The 21,614-nt window shown below is 41.4% G+C and overlaps 1 protein-coding gene across 2 annotated transcripts in view; it reads right to left on the reverse strand.

Moving 5' to 3' along the window:
* DOCK5 (dedicator of cytokinesis 5) overlaps nucleotides 1-21,614 on the reverse strand; it is a 215,354-nt gene that overhangs the window by 75,191 nt on the left and 118,549 nt on the right. For both annotated transcript variants that reach the window (XM_029203311.1, XM_029203310.1), the window contains 8 exons: nucleotides 19,336-19,461; nucleotides 14,797-14,921; nucleotides 12,752-12,850; nucleotides 11,166-11,238; nucleotides 8,785-8,888; nucleotides 7,660-7,843; nucleotides 506-603; nucleotides 195-284 (listed from right to left, as the gene is read on the reverse strand). In XM_029203311.1, coding sequence (XP_029059144.1) covers nucleotides 195-284; nucleotides 506-603; nucleotides 7,660-7,843; nucleotides 8,785-8,888; nucleotides 11,166-11,238; nucleotides 12,752-12,850; nucleotides 14,797-14,921; nucleotides 19,336-19,461 — 899 coding nt within the window. The remainder of the gene's footprint in view (nucleotides 1-194; nucleotides 285-505; nucleotides 604-7,659; nucleotides 7,844-8,784; nucleotides 8,889-11,165; nucleotides 11,239-12,751; nucleotides 12,851-14,796; nucleotides 14,922-19,335; nucleotides 19,462-21,614) is intronic.

Below are 21,614 nucleotides of genomic sequence, written 5' to 3' on the forward strand. Positions count from 1 at the left end.
AAGCCATAAACGTCTTGACTATAAGTCAACTGTATCTAATGTTACTTGTGGGAATGTAGCCTCGAGAAATCATCAGAGAAATGTACACAAATACATATGCAGGAGCCTATGCATCACAATTACTTATAATACTGAACTATCAAAAACCACACAGTCGTGAGAACAAACACTAGATAATATGTGTAACTGCTTACCAGTGCATCAAACACAAGGAAGTCATATGTTTCATCGTCTGACATTTCCATCATTATGTTAAAAAGTGCGTCTAGCGTATCTTGCAAAAACTGAAGATAAGAAAAAGAGAGAGGTTATTTGGCTCCAGACTGAAGAAATTCGGGGCTAATTAGGTTTCAACAGAATAGGTTTAAAAATAGCATTTTCCTAAAAATTGGCACACTTGCTTCCCAATTTAGACAAGTTTTATGATTACACTCATCGGTTTAATTTAAAATATTGAACTAAGGATGCAGTGGCTGTAGTCCTAACTGTGAATATATAAACATACCTTAACAATTTCTCCTCCATCCACCTCCATTAACTTCTTTAAGTTGTGTTTAATGTTCTGAGGGTTCGAACGCCAATTTAACAAGCCTAACAGGTCAACTAGGAAGAATAACCACAAACCATAAACGTTAGACACGGATTAGCAGAGCAACGCACACCATTTCAGGACACAGTGACAGAGCTCTCTAGAAAAGATCATTGCTCCTAACGGTGGCTACTACCTTATGCAGTCTTTTAATTTACTGCCTCCTACCTAAATCAGAGAAAACCTTGGGGTCTTCTTTCCTTCTTCAGAGGAAAAAAACCAACCACAAGGGCTTCCCTAGTGGTGCAGTGGTTGGGAGTCCGCCTGCCGATGCAGGGGACACGGGTTCGTGTCTCAGTCCAGGAAGATCCCACATGCCGTGGAGCGGCTGGGCTTGTGAGCCATAGCTGCTGAGCCTGCACGTCCGGAGCCTGTGCTCCGCAACGGGAGAGGCCACAACAGTGAGAAGCCCGCGTACCGCAAAAAAAAAACACCAACCACAAATGTACAAGAACATAAAATGATGCCCAAATAGAACTCACGTCTCTCATATAAGACATCACAGCCTTACTGATGAAACATTTAAATAACCTTCCTACCTTTAATTTGCTGCATTGCTTAATTTGTCCCTTGTCACTATGTGTGTCTCAGTGGATGCAGAGGGGAAAATAAAAACTTATATATGTGCATTGATTCATTTAAATATCATATCCACGCTGTAGAGCAGATTTTATTTTTTACCTTAAAAGTTTTTTTTTTATATTGGAGTATAGTTGATCTACAATGTTGTATTAGTTTCAGGTGTACAGCCAAGTGACTTAGTTATACATATATAAATATGTATTCTTTTTCAGACTCTATTTCCCATATAGATTATTACAGAGTATTGAGTAGAGTTCCCTGTGCTATACAGTAGGTCTTTGTTGGTTATCTGTTTTATATATAGTAGTGTGTATATGTTAATCCCAACCTCCTAATTTATCTCTCCCCCTGACCATCCCCCTTTGGTAACCATAGAGAAGATTTTATTTGTTCCATTTTTGAGATGAGGAAACTGAGGTTTTGTGAAATTAAATTATTTGTCTTAGGTCACACAACTGCCAGGGAGTGGTATGAATGGAATTTAATGAGATTTATCTGATTTCCAAAAACCATGTCCTTGCTACTCTGTCATACTGCCTCCCCAGAGTTCTTCAAAGAAATAAACAGACGAGCAGATCAGATGGTTTCCCATCTTGAAAAGAAGGCAGAACAGATGAATGGTCCTTAGGGTAAGTCTGGGACAAAAGTCTTGAGGTGTTTTTGGATCTAAAAATGCAGAATTTGGGATCCTTAAGTCCCTTTCAGCTTTAAGGAATGTCTAGATACTAAAAGTGAAATAACAGGGAAACAAAGCAGGCAGCTGGACTGTTGCTACTTTATCATTTTGTTTAGTGCATCATTTTACTATTTACAGAGCATTAGCTAGTCAAAGTAGCAATATGTACTTTTTAATGAATGGATTTGTAGAAATATATATTTACAAGCAGCTGAAAATGTATTCTGTTCATTAGAACAGTCAATTTGCTTCACTGTGTTTGTTTTACTGGCTTGCAAACTGTTTAGTCCCTGGGAAGCCTCCAAAGCCTAGAGAGTTCCCACTGTCAACTGAATACAGTCCCAGTACCAGTCACAGAAGGCAGTAAGGCCCCTCCTATGACCCTCCTGCCAGCCCATCGCAGTCAGACAGATCAACTCAATACTCCCCAAGCTATGGCATGCTCTGAAAGCGCTCCCTGTCTTTGCATATGTCTTCCCTTTGTCGGAAATGCCCAGAAATACTTCCAATACTATGTATTCAGTCAGCTGCTACTTCTACTTCAAGAGCCATCTCAAACATTATTCCCTCTGGGAAGACACACCCAATCGTTCTCTGCTATCTGCACTCCTTGTCCGCATACATATACATTAGGGCAAACAATTAACAACACACTTGGTATCTCTTTGGCTCTGCCCATACATTGAGACAGTTCAGGGAAGGAACCTTATTGCATTCCTTCTTATACCGCATCATAGCACTAGCCACCTAGTAGGTATTCAATACGTGCTGGATCAAAGATTGAATAGATGGATGGAAACAGAACCAGGAGTCCCAAGGAAGCTGGTAGTGTACTCAAGACAATTCTTCACTTTCTTCATTCCTTAAGTAAGTACTTCATAATAGGCACTGTGCTAGGCCTATCCACTAGGCACTGTCCACTGCCATCTTCCCATCTCCTATTTTTGCCACGTGCTAGTCAACCGGACCGTTCCATCTGTTACCTCACTTCATGCGTGGCTGCCTAAGGAAAAGGATTTGGATACTTCATCATGCTGAAGAGTCACGCAGCAGCTTTAAGAACCTTCAAGGAACCCACTAATCAGTCTAGAGGTTTACTCCCTAGAGATATTTGCATGCCCCATCACTGCTAATATTAGGAATAGATTTGGCATCTGGTGAATCTTAGGGCAAGAAAAGTGGTGACACGGTGTTACAGAAACAGCCCTAGACTCACCGTGTTTCTGGGATTCATACGGGTTGATGAATAGCTTTGGTAAATTTCATTTGATTGCTGTAGAGTATCTATCCCATCTTATGGATGTACCAGAATTTATCCATTCTACTGTCACTAAACAACCAGTTGGGTTGTGGCTTTGAGCCGTCACAAACAATTCTGCTGCAAACATTCTCATATGCCTATCTGGTATCAGCAGCATTTTCTGAGGTATAAAACTAGACTACAGGGCTTCCCTGGTGGCACAGTGGTTGAGAGTCCGCCTGCCGCTGCAGGGGACACGGGTTCATGCCCCGGTCCGGGAGGATCCCACATGCCGCAGAGCGGCTGGGCCCGTGAGCCATGGCCGCTGAGCCTGCGCGTCCGGAGCCCATGCTCCGCAACGGGAGAGGCCACAACAGTGAGAGGCCCACGTACCACACACACACACACACACACAAAAAGTGGAGTAAAAAAAAACTAGACTACATTTCTGGATTATCAAGAATAACCACCTCTAACCATATTAGATACTATCTAAATGTTATCCACAGTTGTCCCAATTTACATCACCGTCAGAAGTATGTAAGAATTGGGACTTCCCTGGTGGTCCAGTGGTTAGGATTCTGTGCTTCCACTGCAGGGGGCACGGGTTTGATCCTTGGTTGGGGAACTAAGATCCCACATGCCTCGAGGCCAAAAATAAAAAAGTATATAAGAATTCACACTACTCTGAATGATAATCCCCAAATTTAGGGTAGTGATTACCTGTCGGAAAGGGTTAGGGACCATAACGTTTAAAAACGAAAAGAATGACAAAGAAAAACCCTAAGTTTTGGAGTTACAAATATCTGTTTTCGGACCCAAGTCCACCACTTATGAGTTTCGGCAAAATATTTCACCACCTCAGCTCAGCGCTCTGATCAGTAAACTAAGGTTAATAACGACAACATTGGTGTCTTCCCGTGCTAGGCTGTCGGTGGGTAAAATGAGATGTCTGTGAATGGCCCTGGCACAGGTCCACACCTGCAGAGACTCGACTCCTCTCTCCCTCTCCTCTATCCTCACCTTCCATATGGGCCCAGCAACAAAATGATCCCATATACATCAGTCTGTTCTAGTTTTGAAATAATTCATAAAATAATGAAGGTGCCTACAGGCTCTGTTTGTGACAAAGTCCAGTGGCTTTTAACTTTGGAGTCTGAATAGCCCTCCAAAGGCTAAGGAGAAACGCCTTTGGTCATGGCCTCCGAGTGAAAGGAGAACAGCTACCCTCCTCTTGATCAACAAATACCCTCATAGAGTTGATGATTTATTCATGTTCCTCAGCTTCTTCTTTCTCAGAAGAAATTGAATTGGTTCTTTATCACTCCCATCAAATTAGAAGAAAGCAAACACACTTATTATCTGTCACTGGGAATGCCCCATTTTCTCTGATGCCCACGATGTCACCTCATCTTCCCCAAATCTGTCCCCTCTTCCTACCCCCATCCAGGTTGACAGTAGGTCACCCCGCTCTGGTTTAGATGAGTTTGCTTCTTTAAGTCTTCTTTGGGACAGGATATTCTTGGAGACTTTTTTTTAAAAGTAGGTTGAGTGTTTTTGAGATCTAAACACTAGGAACGGGATGACAACAAATAGAAGAGGACAGTTCTACCCGATGGAAGTTTCTGTGATGATGGGAACGTTGCAACCTGTGCTGTCCAGTAGGAAAGTCACCAGACACAGAAAACCACTGAGCACTCGAAATGGGGCGAATGCAACCAAGGAACTGCAGTCATACCTTCACTTGACTTTAATTAATTTAAATTTGGCAAGCTACATAAGGAGCGGGACAGCACAGGTTTGGAACATTTAGAAGATGTGTGATGTTGCTATCAGCGCATCAGGTTGAGTACTGCTACCTGTCAATAAGCTTCCTAAAGTTTTGCCTGGGAGATAATAAACAATGTAACAATATGGTTATGTCTAACCATTATCTCTAATAAGTTAATTTTACAAGCTTTTATTACTTGTTTTCTTCAAACCTAGTCTCTAGGAAGGATAAACTACTAGATGTTTGGTAAACACTGTCTCTTTCGAATATCCCTTTAGAGCCCCAAAAGTACATCAATGCTTTCTCTCATCTACCATCAGAGCTAAAAAAAAAAAACACTTTGACATTTCCTAGTTAAAAATTTGGAAAATACCAGAAAGAATAAAGAAAATAAGAACTATCATCCAAACTTTTAATTATTTTTAGCCTTTTTCTGTGTACATATAATAATGATGATAACAACAGTTAATACTCATGTAGTGTTTACAATGTGCTACACATTGCTGCTTTGCCTCTACTTATTTTAATTTACTTCGTTCTTCAAAATAAATACTATCATTACTCCCATTTTAAAACTGAGGAAACCAAGTCACAGAGAGATCAAGTGACTTGCCCAAGATGAACCAGCTAGTAAGTGGCAGAGCCGGGATCTGACCCCAGGCAATAAGCTCCAAATTATCCTCATATATTTAAACAAAACCGGGATTATACTCTACATAGTGTTAACATTTTCCCATGTCTTTGACTGTTTTGAAATACATTTCACAGCTGCATATATTTTATCATTTAATAACATTATATACTTTAACCTGACCCCAACTATTGGACATTTGGACTCTTTGCACTGTTCCCCTATTATGAATCATAGGGAAACATCCTCATATATAAATCTTTGTGCACATCTCCCATTGTCTAGTTAGGTTCAATTTCTAGGGGTCACAGTACTGGGTCAAAGGGTCTGAATACATTTAAGATCTTTGGGGCTTCCCTGGTGGCGCAGTGGTTGAGAGTCCGCCTGCCGATGCAGGGGACACGGGTTCGTGCCCCGGTCCGGGAAGATCCCACATGCCGCAGAGCGGCTGGGCCCGTGGGCCATGGCCGCTGAGCCTGCGCTCCGCAACGGGAGAGGACACAACAGTGAGAGGCCTGCGTACCGCAAAAAAAAAAAAAAAAAAAAAAGATCTTTGATACACCTTGTAATTCATCTCCCATAAACATTATACTACTTAACCCCGTATCAGCAGTTTATTTATGTTTACTTTCTCCCTAACAAGGGTTATATCATTGATACAGTTTTCTCGTGGCTTCCATAAAGCTCAGAATGCCTTCTGGCTTAACTTTGTGTTTTGTTTGTTTGTTTGTTTTGGTTTTTTTTACTAATTTATAGACTTTATTATTTTTTTGAGCAGTTTTAGGTTCACAGGAAAATTAAGCCCAAAGTACAGAGAGTTACCATATACCCCTTCAAGGCTCCAGGGTTTCCCCTATTATTAACATCCTGCATTACTGTGGTACCTTTGTTACAAATGATGAATCAACACTGATAAAGATTATTAACTGAAGTCCATCGTTTAAGTTAGGGTTCGCTCTGTGCAGTATGCTGTGGCTTTTGACAAATGTATAATGACGTGCATCCATGTACCCATCAGGGTATCATTTAGTAAACAGTTTTACTGCCCTAAAAATCCCCCGTGCTCTGCCTATTCACCCCTCCCTCTCTCCCCGAGCCCTTTGTAACCACGGATCTTTTCATGTCTCCATAGTTTTGTCTTTTCTCTGGCTTAATTTTTGGTGCCTGCTTTTACTTTCCCATGTGTAACAGCTCTGAACCTCACTCTGTTGAGTCTAATCAGTTGTCCAAGTTGAAATACTATCCACATTCTCTACGCAACCAAGATTCATCAAAATAAACAATACTGACCCGTTCTAAAGATCAACCACATGCTGTGTGATCCTTGAGTGTACCTTATAATATCTCAGCTGTTTTGTCTACCTTATCACTTCCCTAAGGCAGAGCCCCCAAATCTTCTCAGAGGTCAAAGGGACTAATCCTCCACATAGCACAGGGGACAAAGAATTTCTAAAGCAAGTCCCCAAAGCAGCTATTTCCAGGATCACTATATCCCGCAGGACTCCTTACAAATTACAAAGGTTAAATGAATAAGAAGCTGTTATTGGCTATCAAATGTCATGATATACAAAAGAGAAGTGAAAATTGCTATCAGATTTCGTGAGGGGACAAAATGAAGCCGCATTTGAACTCTTCAGCTGATGTTATGGAAAATCTGACTGCTTGGGGAAAAAAATCGAGAAAGAGGAATCTATATGGGGGACAGATGGAATGCTAACAGGAAACGCTCCCTGCTCTTTGCCATACCTGCTTGGACAGGAGACGGATGTTCCTCTGTTAGTATCCTACCCTTACTACCAACATTTCTTGTTATATACATCATACAGAGCACAGTATTAAGAATTCTTTGCTGCCTTGAAGGAAGGAAACGTAAGACTTTCGAAATTCACAGCCTCTGTTAGTGAATACATTTATAGATTTTACCGTATTTAAAAACCACCGAAATGCTTTTCATTCTAGTGGAAAGATAGACAAAGAAGCCTCAGGAAGAGCTTTAGCTATCTAATCAGTCCTACCCAGAAAACATCACGTGAAGAGCAAAGAATCCAGATAGCCCAGGACCCCACCTCAGAAGACACAGCCCCACAGCGTCCAGTCCCCTGATTCTAACAAAGAAGCCTAGGAGGACCAAAGAGAAAACTCATCCTGTCACCGAGGTCAGCACACCTACCGTTCTGAGTGAGCTTTGTGGAGCAGATGACGGTGGCGACCTGAAAGCTATCTTTTGTGCTATCCTTGTTTGGCGTAAAGTTGGCTGGGGTTTTGGATGCTTGGAGCTCCTTTTCTTCCATCTCCACTTTGGTTCCAGGCAGGGTCAGGTAGAATTTAGCATCTTCCATTTTCTTGTTGTCACCCTGCAAAGGAAGCATGTTAGGGACACCAAGTGGTGGACAAAATCTCTTATGTGCAAATAAAATAGTATCTATCATGAGCGCAGTGTAGTTTATCAAATTAGATCCCTTCCAGCTCCGAGATACTGGGATACTGTCCCAGAGTTTGAGTCCAGAAATAATTTCAACATTGAATGAAAACAGAATAAGTTATGAACTAGAAGTCAACATTCTAGTCTCTGCTGTAAGTAAATACATTAAAAATAAGGTTGGATTTCACTTTCTTGAACATGTAAATGGTCACAATGATACTTCACTGGGTCCTTTGAGAAGAAATAGCTTGCCATGGCTTCCAACACTATTTTTGAGCTCAGGAGCTGCTAAGGGAAATACACATCAAGTGGATTCATCTCAAAAAAGCTACCAACCGTGTGAAAAGCCTCCTGGATACTGTTGGACAAATGAGATCTTCCCAACATCTGCTTTCTGCTCTAAAATCTCAGTGGAAGCGATAGCTCTGCAGCAGTTAGAGGGAAGAATAAGGACACAACTGACAGGAGAGGAAAGGAGGCCACAGAACGGAGAAATGGTGCCTGGCTCGCGTTGATATGAAAACCACATCCTACCACATCCACCACACTCTAACCCAGCCCAACAGTGCAACTATCAACGCTCCACATAGGCTGATGCAAAGAGCAGAAGAACAGCCCTTGACTGTTCACCTCCACGGACACCATTTGCACAACAGGGAGGGACCATCACTTAAAAGACTAAAGGGATGGGAGACCATGCAGCTGGTGTGACCACAGTCCTCCAGGGTTCTAGACTTGAAGGGGCAAACATGTACAGCCCGAGAGAAGTTTCTGATATTTATACACGTAAGTCTGAAAGGAGCTTTCAGAACCAATTTCAGGGGGAGTAAATATGTCCTTAGTCACTTTCTGAGGCTCCTTCTTTAGCACCACCTTATAAAGCACCAGATCATGCCTCCCATCCTGCAGAGTGGTGCCGTCCGGGTTCATCAACTTCACGAAGGCCACCCCGAAGGCTCGCTCCGATTTATCTCTGGCTGAAAAGACAGGAATACATGTCTAAGCAGGGCAGAAAGATACCAGGGGCTGATGGCTATGAGAGCTGATGGCACATTTTGCTCTGGGGTTTGGTGTTCAATCGTGCTATAATCAACACAGTTGAGCGAGCCCCAATAAGCCATACGTACTGTCCACGTCACAAGACTCCTTGAAGGAAACAGTTCCCTAACTGAAATCTTCTGGTGCCCCCAAGTATGCTCCTTTTCCTATATTTGTGAATGAATGACATCAGTATCGACTCGGTCACCCAAATCGGAACTGTGGGTGTTGACACTGACCCCACCCCCATGCCAGCTCGGCGTCCTGAGCGCCTCTGGAGGCTGTGCCTTTTCTCTCCATCCCTGCTGTTCCCACCTGAGGCCAGGCCACCCTCACCTCTTCCCTGTATTCCCACAAGATCTTCATAACAGATCTCTCTGTCTCCAGCTCTCCTCCACCCTTTGGGGATCTCCAAAATCAAATCTAACCAAGTCAACTGCCCTGCTCCAAAACCTTCCCATGACCTATCTCACTACTGCTGTTCTAAGACAGACTCTGTCAGTATTTTGTTTCTTATCTTCCAAGGTTTGTGATGCCATCTAAGATTTCTGTTCCTCTCTTCTTTCCAACATAGTAGCCCTGGTGCCAGGAGAAGTGGATATGTGTGTCCTGTGTCATTTGGGGGAGGAGGGTCCAGCCTCCTGAGGAAGCAAAGGGCCTCTCTCCTGGTCTTCAGGTGTTAGCCTCTGAGCTCACCATGTCCCCTGCTTAAATGTCTATGGCCGGGGTGACTCACGGCCCGTTCTCACCACAGGCACACCTCTGAGGTCTGCTGTGACTCGTGTTACCCAGATTGGCTGAGCCCGGGATTACACCACAATTTGTTCATCTGTTCTCCTGCTGACGGCCAATTTGGGGGTACCATGACTAAAGCTGTTATAAATATATACGAAATCACGACCGCCAACACCACCCATACAGCATTCCTTAATGGCTCCTCCATAACAGAGTTCAAAAGAACCTTCATCTTTCAGGATCTGGCTCTAGCCTGCCTGGAATCAGACCACTGACATGTCAATCCAGGAACTTACTAGCCCTGTGACCTTGGGCACATGCCTAACATCTCTGTGCCTCAGTTTCTTTACATATAAATGTGGATTAAAATGTGTATGGGTCTTATTGATTACTGTAGATACTAAACAAGAAGGTGTATAAATAGAGCTTCGCATAGTGTCTGGTACAAACTAAGAGCTTGATGAATGCTAGCTTAGTATGATGGAGAACTGTACGAAATTGCTGATAATTGACTATTTGCTGATACTTGACGATCTGATACTGACCTACAAAAATGGCAATTTCAGATGGTTCAATCTAATGTCATGATGGCTCCCACTTTAGCCCTACCGAGCTCACTTTGCTTTTCAAACATATTTCTCCACCAGCACCCTTCACTGGGTTAACTTCTGCTCACCTTCAAGTTTCAGCTAGGATGTAGGAAACCTTATGCATAAATCCCCAGGCAGGGTTAGGTGCTGTGCTTACTCCTTGATGTTTGTTGCTGTAACACGTATCACGTTGATCTGAACTTCATCACCTGTTTTCTTGCTCATCTTCCTAACTAGACCACAGAGACTTTTCAGAGCAGTGACTGTGTCCTATTTGCTGTCATCTACCCAGGGCCTGGCCTGCAGTCTGGTAGGTAGATGGCATTCAAAAAATTCAGTTTGGAAGGAAGGACTGCATTTTTATGCAGTGCTGAATGAGAACAACACTTCCAGAAATGTTATGATCAATCTGAAAATAATCAATATTCTCCTCTGTTCACACCTTAGGAAAGTCAACTTATAAACTGTGATCTAAAACTTGAAACAGTTCTTTCATGAAAAAAAATAATTTGGGAGACAACATATTGAACAGTTCTCTTGCTTCAGGATTTCTCAGCAATGTGGCAACATACACGGTGAATGTCTAAGAGGGAGACATAATATACAAGCACTTTCTATCCCTATTCAACTGGGAAACTCTTTTTGTCAGACAGCATCTATTAGCACTGTAGAACCTTAGCATTCATAGGGCACATTTCAGAGAAATTCTGATATACAATGATAAACACAGATCTTGGAAGCCTAGAAAAATTCATTTTAAGATTTCCTTAGCTTCACTGAATCTTGAAATAAAGATGCCAAGTATCTCATTCTACAGACCCACAAAAGCACTGTCAAGCAAGAGTAAACACTGTTTTGATTGAAACGTGTCGTCAACCTCCTAATACTCACATTCCTGAGATGACCGGTGTCGGAAGGTAAATCTTATATGGCAGCGAGCAACTTCTTCTATAGCAATGGATACCTGCACAATAATGAGGAATATCAATACAGTCCCCTGCACTCATAGTTCGTTTTATAAAATGAGGCACATTTTAGTATCTGATCACAGGAGTAATTCCTATAGAGTTAGATTTGGTGTAGGGTTTCATTCAAAGGAGATTTAGCTATTTTTCAACCAAAAGAATCTCAAGAGAAGATCATCTTGGCTGTTTATCATAGATTCTGAAAACGGAGATATTACAAATTTCTAGTGCTTTCTCAAGTGTGAAGCAGGAGATACTTCAGGGGGAAAAGATCAGTACTTTCAGGTCTGTGTGCAAGAATGCAAGGTGTACATGGATATGTTAATAGTTAGGGCCTATAATAGAAGGAAAAGATAAAATACTGGGGACAAGGAAGTTTTTTGTTTTTTTTTTTTTTGCTGCTTACATATACAGAAGAGACAGGGGAAACAGAGGCATGGAGCAATGTACAGAGCAAAGAATTTGTAGCAAATAGTTAAATAAATTATGGCATGGTTATATAATGGAATATTATGCAAGAATCTAAAAATATACTTCTGAAGGCTTTTTAATGCCTCAAGAGAGTTTGAAAAGGCACAATATAAATTTGTATGAATGTCATGATCCAAATCCTATGAAGTATATAAAATTGTGGAAAATGGTTACTTCTGAATTAAGATATTAATGCAACTTTGTTTTTAGTTTTCTACGGAGAGCTCATAAAACCTTGACACTCAGAAAAAGCCGACGTGGATAAAGAACAAGGTCCTATTGTAGAGCACAGAGAACTACATTCAATACCCCGAAGTCAACCATAATGGAAAAGAATATAAAAAAGAATGTATATATATGTATAACTGAATCGCTTTGCTATACAGCAGAAATTAACACAACACTGTAAATCAACTATACTTCAGTAAAAAACCAGAACAACAAAAAAGGAAAGAGTTGATGGAGTCTGGGGCTCAGAGAAGTGGAATCCAGTTTAGACTCCGACACGAGCAGCTAGAGGAACTTGGTCACTTCACTTTTCTGAGTGTCAGTTACGTCATCAGAAAATGAGCTGCTGCAACTCGGACCGTTTGTCGCAGAGCTACCGTGAGGCTCACGCGAGCGGACTGATCTCAAGAGCACTTTGGAATTTGTAAGACACATATTTAAATTGAAAAGAAGCCCAGCTAACTTGGTTACAGGCCAAGAAGGAAAGAAATGTTAGGAAACTGCTTGCACAGTGTGAAAATTTCCAGTTGGTTCTGGACCATCTTGGCAGCCTCTTACATCATTACAACATCAAGTTTCTCTCTTCCAATTTCAACACGTTTACGAAAGAGAATGTTACTTAAGGTTTCTGAAGTTTACGAAAGAGAAATGAGCTTCTGCAGAGCTACGATGATCAATTCATTTCTGATTGCACACCACAGGCAACCTATCTAAAACTTCAGGATAAAGGAGGAGCGATTTGTGGGTAAAAAGAAGAAAGGAATCTAAACGAGGTTTCATATATGATAGGGGTTACTGATGATACATTCTCACCTTGACAGTCTCATACCAACAGGGCTGCTTGACTTGGTAATAGACCACTGATTTGTACTCGGAAATGCCTTCGTATCCAGCACCAGGATGAATTGCTTTCTTCAGATGGAAAGAAAAAATTAGGAGGGGGTAGTAATATCTAGAACACTAAGGGTATTCCACATGGCCAGCACATGCCTTACACTGGCATACATAAGCTGATTACGGGGTGAACAGTAGAGCGAGAATGAGTTTCCAAGAAAATATGGTATATATATACACACAATGGGATACTACTCAGCTATAAAAAAAAGAATGAAATAATGCCATCTGTAGCCACATGGATGGACCTAGAGATTACCATACTAAGTGAAGTAAGTCAGAAAGAGAAAGACAAACATCATATGATATCACTTGCATGTGGAACCTTAAAGAAAATGATACAAATGTACAAAACATTTCTATTTACAAAACAGAAAGACTCACAGACATAGAAAACAAACTTATGGTTACCAAAGGAGAAAGGTAGCGGGGAGGGATAATTAGGAAGTGGGCATTGACATATACACACTACTATATATAAAATAGATACACAACAAGGACCTACTGTATAGACCAGGGAACTATACTCAATATCTTTTAATGACATATATGGGAGAAGAATCTGAAAAATAATATAGATAGATAGATAGATGGATGGATAACGGAACCACTTTGTTGTACGCCTGAAACTAACACAACGTTGTAAATCAACTACACTTCAATAAAAAAAATAATTAAAAAAAAAGAACGAGTTTCTAGCACTTTGAGGGTCCAAGTGTCTCAGTGTGTAGTAGCTAAGGCACCCAGCACAAGCTTAACATTCCCCTTTGCTGGAACTTTTCTTCTCTCTTCCATCCCAGCCATACACTGTCCTTTCTTTCTTTCTTCTTTCCTCTCTCAGGGAACAGAGGCCTCGAGAGGGTGACCGGGAGCTCCAGCATGTGTGCAGACACACTGCTGTGTGAGGTCCTGTCTATACTCTGCTTTAAGGACCTGGTGTAGGTGTGGCATGTTCACTAGAACTTAGGGTTGTGTCTCTTCCTAGAAATGAACCACTTAGTTCAGTAGCATCAGGCCTCCATGGGGGCACTTCCAAGCTAGTAAGCAGAGCCGTGAAGATGTGTACTTGAACTCCTAGGGCAAAAGGACTCTCAACAGCACAAAGAAATCAGTCCCGTACCGTGGCCCATAGCATCCTGCTTATCCCTCTATGCAGAAGACAACTTAGTCAACTGATTCCTTGGGAGATGATCATATCCATGGGGAAGTGCAGGGGTTGTGTACTCGGCTGTGCCCCCGCCGTGAGGGACTCAGTGAATGGAGTGCATTCCGAAGCAGGTAAGTATGGCTCATACAAGAGGAGCCAGATGTCAGCTGGGACAATGAAAGCCTCCCCCTGCCTCTCCTTCTCCGTGATGTCAGAATGAAGAGTCACTTCTGTTGGAGGAACAGTGGACTGGAAGGCAGGACACCTGTGCCCGTTCCCAGTGCCACCACTAAGTCCTGTGCTTCCCTGAGAAAATAGCTTATCCTTTCTGGGCTGCAGTTTCCCAATTCCCAAAACTGAAGAGCGTGGTAGTTGACCTCGAACCAAGAGCCTTTCTGGTGTAACAGCTCTAACAGGGGCATCTCCGCTGGTTTAGCTCACCCAGGGGGAGGGCGTGTGTCCTCCACATGACCTGGGCAGGAATGCCACATCATGCCAGCCCCGGAGGACCTTGTCAGTCTTGAAAGTGGCTAAAGAACTTGAAAATGATACAGAATCTCTGCATCGGAAGTGTACACCTGAAATCCCTGGTGGCTAAAGGTCTTTCTCAGCACAGGAGAAATCATGAAAACAAGAGTCTACATGAATTTATTACTACAATTAGTGATTGCTAATCACAAACTTAACAGGTTTCCTATTCTTTCCTTGTGAAACACCAAATGTGCTCTACAGTGGAGAACAATTAACATCATGCGCCAAGTCCTGTTGTTATAAAGGAGCGTGTGATGACAGCGGGACTGCTGGGGACACCACGTACCTCCAAGAGCCTGCCCTCCTCATCATACACAGACATGGTCACCTCCACGTTCTTCGGTGTCTTCTTTTTCCCTTTGTCAAACTCCCCATGGATCAGGGTGACGTAAATATCATTCCGAACATCTCCTGCAACACGACAACCCAGCCTGTGAGTGGTGCTGTGTGGAGTCATTTTTAAATCTCAGGATGTAATAAGATGCAAATTATAAGTAAAATATAAAATGTTCTGACTTGGTAATAAACTATTCATACAGCAGAAGTTTCTATGTGTATTGTTCCCTGTAGCTTACCTCATTCTACCTCTCTATATATACCACAGTGTCTTTGGAATACAGTTTAGTGTCTATCAGCAGATGAATGGATAAAGAAGATGTGGTGTGTACACACACACACACACACACACAAAATGGAATACTACTCAGCCAGAAAAAAAGAATAAAATTTTGCCATTTGCACCGACATGGATGGACTTGGAGGGTATTGGTGAAATAAGCCAGACAGAGAGAGACAAATACTGTATATCACTTGTATGTGGAATCTAAAAATTAAAACAAACTAGTGAATATAACAAAAAAGACACAGCCTCACAGATATAGAGAAAAGCTAGTGGTTACCGGTGGGCAGAGGGAAGAGGGGAGGGGCAAGATAGGGGTAGGGGAGGAAGAGGTACAAACAACTATGTATAAAATAAGCTACAAGGATATACTGTACAGCACAGGGACTATAGCCAATATTTTATACTAACTATAAATGGAATATAACCTGTAAAAATTGTGAATCACTGTTGTACACATGAAACTTACCTAAGATTGTACATTAACTATATTGCAATAAAAAAAACACGAGCAATGATTTATCCACAGGGATATTCACTGTGATATTGTTTGTGAATGTGAAAACTTGGAATCACCCTCAATTTCCAACCACAGAAACAGCTGAATAAATTATGGCACAATAAAATGAAATAATATTCATTTACTCACTTAAAAAATGGACTGAGCACCTACTCTGTACCAAGCACTGTGCTAGGTGTTTGGGAAACGACGGTAAGCCATGCACCAGCCTTGCTCTCATGCAGCTGTAAGTCTGCTGGGCAAGAGAAGCATTCTCAGACAAGATGAAATGCATCATTACAAAAGAAGGGAAAGGCCAGGCTCGGTGAAAGCATCACACTAAGTCCCAACCTTGTTTGGAAGGTGTGGGAATCTCTCCTTTGAGCTGATATTGGAGGCATGGGAGGAAGAGGGAGAGAGAATAGCATGTGCGAAGGCCCGGAGGTAGTAGATATATGATGGAAGTCTTCAAGTGAGGGGAAAGCTGTGGTGAGATGAGGCGAGAGACAGGCATAAGACAAGTCTCCCTGAGGCCTGCAGGCCAAGTGAAGAATTTATACCTTCATCCTAAATATAGACAGAAGTCATGTTTTCAGCAAGGAGGGAGTGGGACGAAATCAGATAGGCATTTATAAAAGATCATTCATGCTATAGTGCGGAGAATGAGGCAGAAAGAGCAGAAACAGGAGAAACAGTTAGGAAGTGCTGGCACTTGTCCAGGGAATTGATGACAGTAGCTAGAAGTTGGGTAGCGGTAACAGGATGGAGGGAAGGGGGTGGCATTGAGAAGCCTTTGAAAGGGAAAACTGGCAGGTCTCCTCCATTAATTTTGTGTGAGATGTAAAGGAAAGGAGTGTCAAGGGTGATCTTCAGCCTTCGTGTTTGTGCAGCTGGATGGATGAGGGGCTGTTCTCTTAGATAAAACACAACAGAAGAGTCAGGTCTAGATGCCCAGGATGACAAGTTCCAAATGTGGATTTTGAGTAAGAAATAAACAAGGAGAAGAGTGATCCAATGGGAAGAGGACCCACTCAAGTCCTGAGGCAGGAAGCAGTTGGATGCATGGTTGTGGAGTTCAAAGGAAGGGTCTTGGGCTTACAGATTTGGATTTGGAGGCAACTAACACACAGAAGCAAAATGAGTGGATGAGATCCACCAAGGGAGGGAACAGAGGGGAGAAGGAAAGGGTCCTGTTACAGATTGAATTGCGACCCTCCCCCCAAATTCATATGTTAAAGAGGTGAATAAGGTCAAATGAGGTCATATGGCGGGTCCTAATCCAATATGACTCGTGTCCTTATAAGAAAAGATTGGGACACAGACACGCAGACTGAGGGGTGACGGTGTGAGGACACAGTGAGAAGGGGGCCACCTGCAAACCAAGGAGAGAGGATTCAGAAGAAACAACCCTACAGATACATTGATCTTGGACTTCCAGCGTCCGGAACTGTGAGAAAACAAACTTCCGTCATTTAAGCCACACGGCCCGTAGTATTTTGTTATGGTAGCTCAAGCAAACTAAGACAGGGCATAAGGACCAAAGACCAAGGAACTCCAACATTTAAAGGTGAGGTCGAAGATGCTCAGGTGGCAAAGGATTCCTGGGAGAGGCCTCAGGGGGATGGAGAAAAAGAGGAGTGTGTGGGATCACAGACAGCGAGGGGGAACATTTCACGGAGGGAGTGGTCAACCTGGTCACATACTGGCCCGAGGCGACCATTACGCTAAAAATATCCAGTGGACTTGGTGCCACTGTAATCTTTGGTGACTAGTGACAGCCATTCCAGACAGGATAGAGGGAGACTGGCAGGTGAGGAAACAGAGAGTACATAATCTCTTCCAAGAATTTAGCTACAGGAGAAAGTGCAGGAGAGGGAGAAGTTTAAGATGAATCTGCAGCCTGTTTCAATGATGATGAGAGGGAGCCCAGCTGAGGGATGTGAGCCCAGATCTTCTATTCCTCAAACCTGGCCGATTACCGGAATCCCCCGCAGAGCTCCGGTCATACAAACTGCATCAGAGTCTCTGGAAAAATCTGGGAATCGGTATCTTCATATTTCCCAGGTGATCCTGATTGGCTGATCCAAAGACTAGCATATTTGGGAACCATCATTCGAGATGATTTTTAAAGTCTGTTATAGCCCTGGAAGTTTATGAACCAATACTACTGAATAGAAAGCATCTTTCCAAGCCAGATTTCCAAGATAAATGCACTTGGTCCAAAAGATAAACTTCTCTATTTTTGTTTTTCAGATTTCGGTCTTGCTGTAGCAATAAAACTGCCTTCAGTTATAGGAAGAGTATCAATGCTTATTTTTATAAACAACAAGAAGACAAAACATTTTCCTAGAATGTTGATGAATATGTATTAGGGTGAAATGGCCCTGGAAGGGATGAAGTAGGCAGATGAAAAACTACTTTTCATGAGAAAAGAAGAAAATGATAATCTCAATTTTAGAACCCTTTCATTCATTCCACAAATATACTTTTAATACCCACCATGTACAGAAATGTGTGAGGCATCAAATTATTACTGCTCCTTAATTTCCCAAAGGAGAAACAAGATCTTGTATTAGTTTAAAAGAACCTGAATTTTTATGTAATAAACAGCTTGGTTTTTGAGAATTTTTCTAACATGCCAAAGATTGTTTATTCATATATTCTTTCTTCCTATCTATCAAATATACAACATACTTATATTTTAATAGTTATAACACATATATTTTATATAATACACATATATAAGGTTCCTCGAGGGGATGATTTCCTTTTACCACTATAACAATCAAGAAAGTAAATGGGGGCTTCCCCGGTGGCACAGTGGTTAGGAATCCACCTGCCAATGCAAGGGACACGGGTTCGATCCCTGGTCCTGGAAGAGCCCACATGCTGCGGAGCAACTAAGCCTGTGCGCCACAACTACTGAGCCTGCACTCTAGAGCCCATGCTCTGCAGCAAGAGTAGCCACCGCAATGAGAAGCCCACGCACCGCAACGAAGAGTAGCCCCCACCGGCAGCAACTAGAGAAAGCCCTCGCGCAGCAACGGAGACCCAACACAGCCAAAAATAAATAAAATAAACTTATTAAAAAAAAAAAAAAGAAAGTAAATGGGTTAAATCAGTGAATTCACAAGAACACCTATGCAGATTATCAACACGCAGTGGCAAAAAAAGATGAAACTGAAGTAGGAAACTGCAGAATGTTTACATTCTTGTCACCACAAGTATGGGGAGAGCCGAGAACATAGTTGGAGCTTAAGCCACTGGAGCAGAAGGTCCAGCTGAGTCTGAGCTGAGTGGGCACATCGCTGGAATTTCCTGGCAAGGAGCTCACGGTGCTGGTGATGTCGTCATGAGAAGAGGTACGTGCAGATGAAGCAAATTATTCCCGGGACAGAGAAGCTGTGCTATTTAGCGCTACTTAATGGATGGTCTAGGAAGTATTTCAGAGGGGCTTGTGCAGAACATAAAGAGAGAGCAAAGAGAAATTTCTGAGTACATTTAAAAGCGTTCTCTTGGGCTTGCACACTGGGTAGTTTTCTAAGGTACTGCAACCCCGTCTCTATCTCCCACCGTCTCGATATCACTGAATGCAAATAATGAAATCTTATGGATCCATGTTGCCTCAAGAGTCCCATTAGAAGTGATGGCTGCATGGAACAAAGTCCTAGAGGACGCAGAACAGGTGAATCAAGCAAAGTGTTTACCTGGAAGGATTATTTCAGGAAAGCCCATTTTCCGGGCGATTGCTGTGGATCTATCCACCAAGTGTGAAAAGTTTTTCTGAACCTGTGTGAGGTCCCCCGGCAAGAGCTTCAAGGACACCCAAAGTCCTTTAAAGAAAGAAAAGATAAACTTTTAGCTCTTTGTTATGATCCATATAATAAACACACACAAACGCTGAGAAAAATATATGTGTGGTATTGATACAAAAACACATTATTATAAAGATGTAAATTCTCCCCTAGTTAACTTAGAATTTTAATGATACTCCCAACAAAATCACAGTAAGGGGGCTTCTCTGGTGGCACAGTGGCTGAGGGTCCGCCTGCCGATGCAGGGGACACGGGTTCGTGCCCCGGTCTGGGAGGATCCCACGTGCCGCGGAGTGGCTGGGCCCGTGAGCCATGGCCGCTGAGCCTGCGCGACCGGAGCCTGTGCTCCGCAACGGGAGAGGCCATAACAGTGAGAGGCCCGCATACCGCAAAAAAAAAAAAAAAAAAAATCACAGTAAGATTTCTTTGAGAATTTGACAGAAATGTGAATGGATGTTTACTTTGGGGAAAAAAAATAAAGATAGCCCCTCTCAGATATCAAAATACTGTAAAGTTATAGTAATGAGTGGTATTAGTAGTAGAAAAGATATATAAATCAATGGAAACAATGAAATCAAGTACTATTATATACAGCAATTAAACATACAGCAGAAGAGATATAACAAATCATGAAAAATGGAACAATTCTATAAACGTGCTGGGATAATTTTCTAGCTACTTAGAATCAATCTAACCTCTCACGACACATTTTCACTAAAATAAATTCCTAATATAACAGAAAAGTGAACAGATAAAAAGACAGGAAATTAAAGGAAAAAATAAGTGTATCACTATCAAATCTCTGAGTACGAACCATTTTTCTAAGTAGAGAAACAAATGAAGAAATCACAAAAGCAAAAGAATTATCTATACAAACTGAAATTGTGATATGCATGAAAAGTAAAAGGTATACTTCAAAAACCATATACTACATATGCCTATAAAAGGCATGGTGAAATACTTATAAGAAATTAGGAATTCATACTCATTAGAAGAACATTCAGATCCTCACAAATAAACAGAACATGAATATACAATTCACAAAGAAGTACAAAAGGTTTATAAATATTTGGCAAACCAGAAATTGAAAAGTATGTGTCCTAAGTAAGACAAGTTGTTATCTTCATTACACAAAGAGTTCACAAAAACTTTAGAAAGGAAGGAAAACTTTAGAAAACTCCTAAATATCAATACATATGAAGGCCAGACAGTTCACTGTCACGTAGTTTTTAAAAATGCTACGGTGGTCTACTTTTCACCTTTCAAACAGGTAAAGATTTTTAAACGTCAGTTTGCAAAGTGGGCATATGGTAATTAGTGCCCACAGGAAGAAACCTATGGGAAGTATTCTGGAAATATGTACATCTCCAGGTTTAAGCTCATTCCTATCATTTGGCCCAGAAATCCTACTTCCGGGAATTTTCTTGGGGAGGCAGTCCTAAATATGGAAAAAGATTCATATATAAAGATAGTCACAGCAGAGTTATTTAAATTTATAATGGTAACAAAATAGAAAGCATTTAAGTGCTTACCTAGGAATTCCATGCTCAAAAAAAAAAAAAAATCCAAGCAATGGAATATTACGCAGCCACAAAAAATATTTATGAAGAGTATGAAAACATTTGAAAAGTGTATTGCTAAGAAGGAGGAGAAGGAATGGTATTCTCTTTTCAGTTTTGTTAAAAAAAATTGTACATACACAGCAATCTACTTAGTGTAAGGGTTTTCCACTTTAACAAATTATATCCTTAGGTTAGGAGTTCCAAAACAACAGAAATACATTTATTTATTTTCGGATTCTATGATTTATCACATGTATTTACTACTCAGGATAACTGTGAACACATGGCAAATTAAATATCCTGAAAATGTTTCCTAATTGCTTCCACTTCAGAAGACGATTACAGGGTGGTAAAAAAAAAAAAAAAATTTGACTCAATCTTCAAAATTATCCCCAAATCATCACCATTTGAATTTCAGATTTTAAACTATTTTCCCTTATTATTTGAGTTAAAAATGCAGTTTCAATAAGCAGAACTCCTCTGAGTTAAAACTATGTCAACAAAATGATATATGGAGGTACTAATAACAACTAAAAACGTTGTGCTAGGTAGCCCATTAGTTTATATTAATACATATTCATTTGCATTACTTTGGTCTCCTTCCTCTCA

The sequence above is a fragment of the Monodon monoceros genome, unplaced genomic scaffold, assembly GCF_005190385.1.
Source record: "Monodon monoceros isolate NGI ecotype Baffin Bay Population unplaced genomic scaffold, NGI_Narwhal_1 Super_Scaffold_5, whole genome shotgun sequence".
NCBI lineage: Eukaryota > Metazoa > Chordata > Mammalia > Artiodactyla > Monodontidae > Monodon > Monodon monoceros.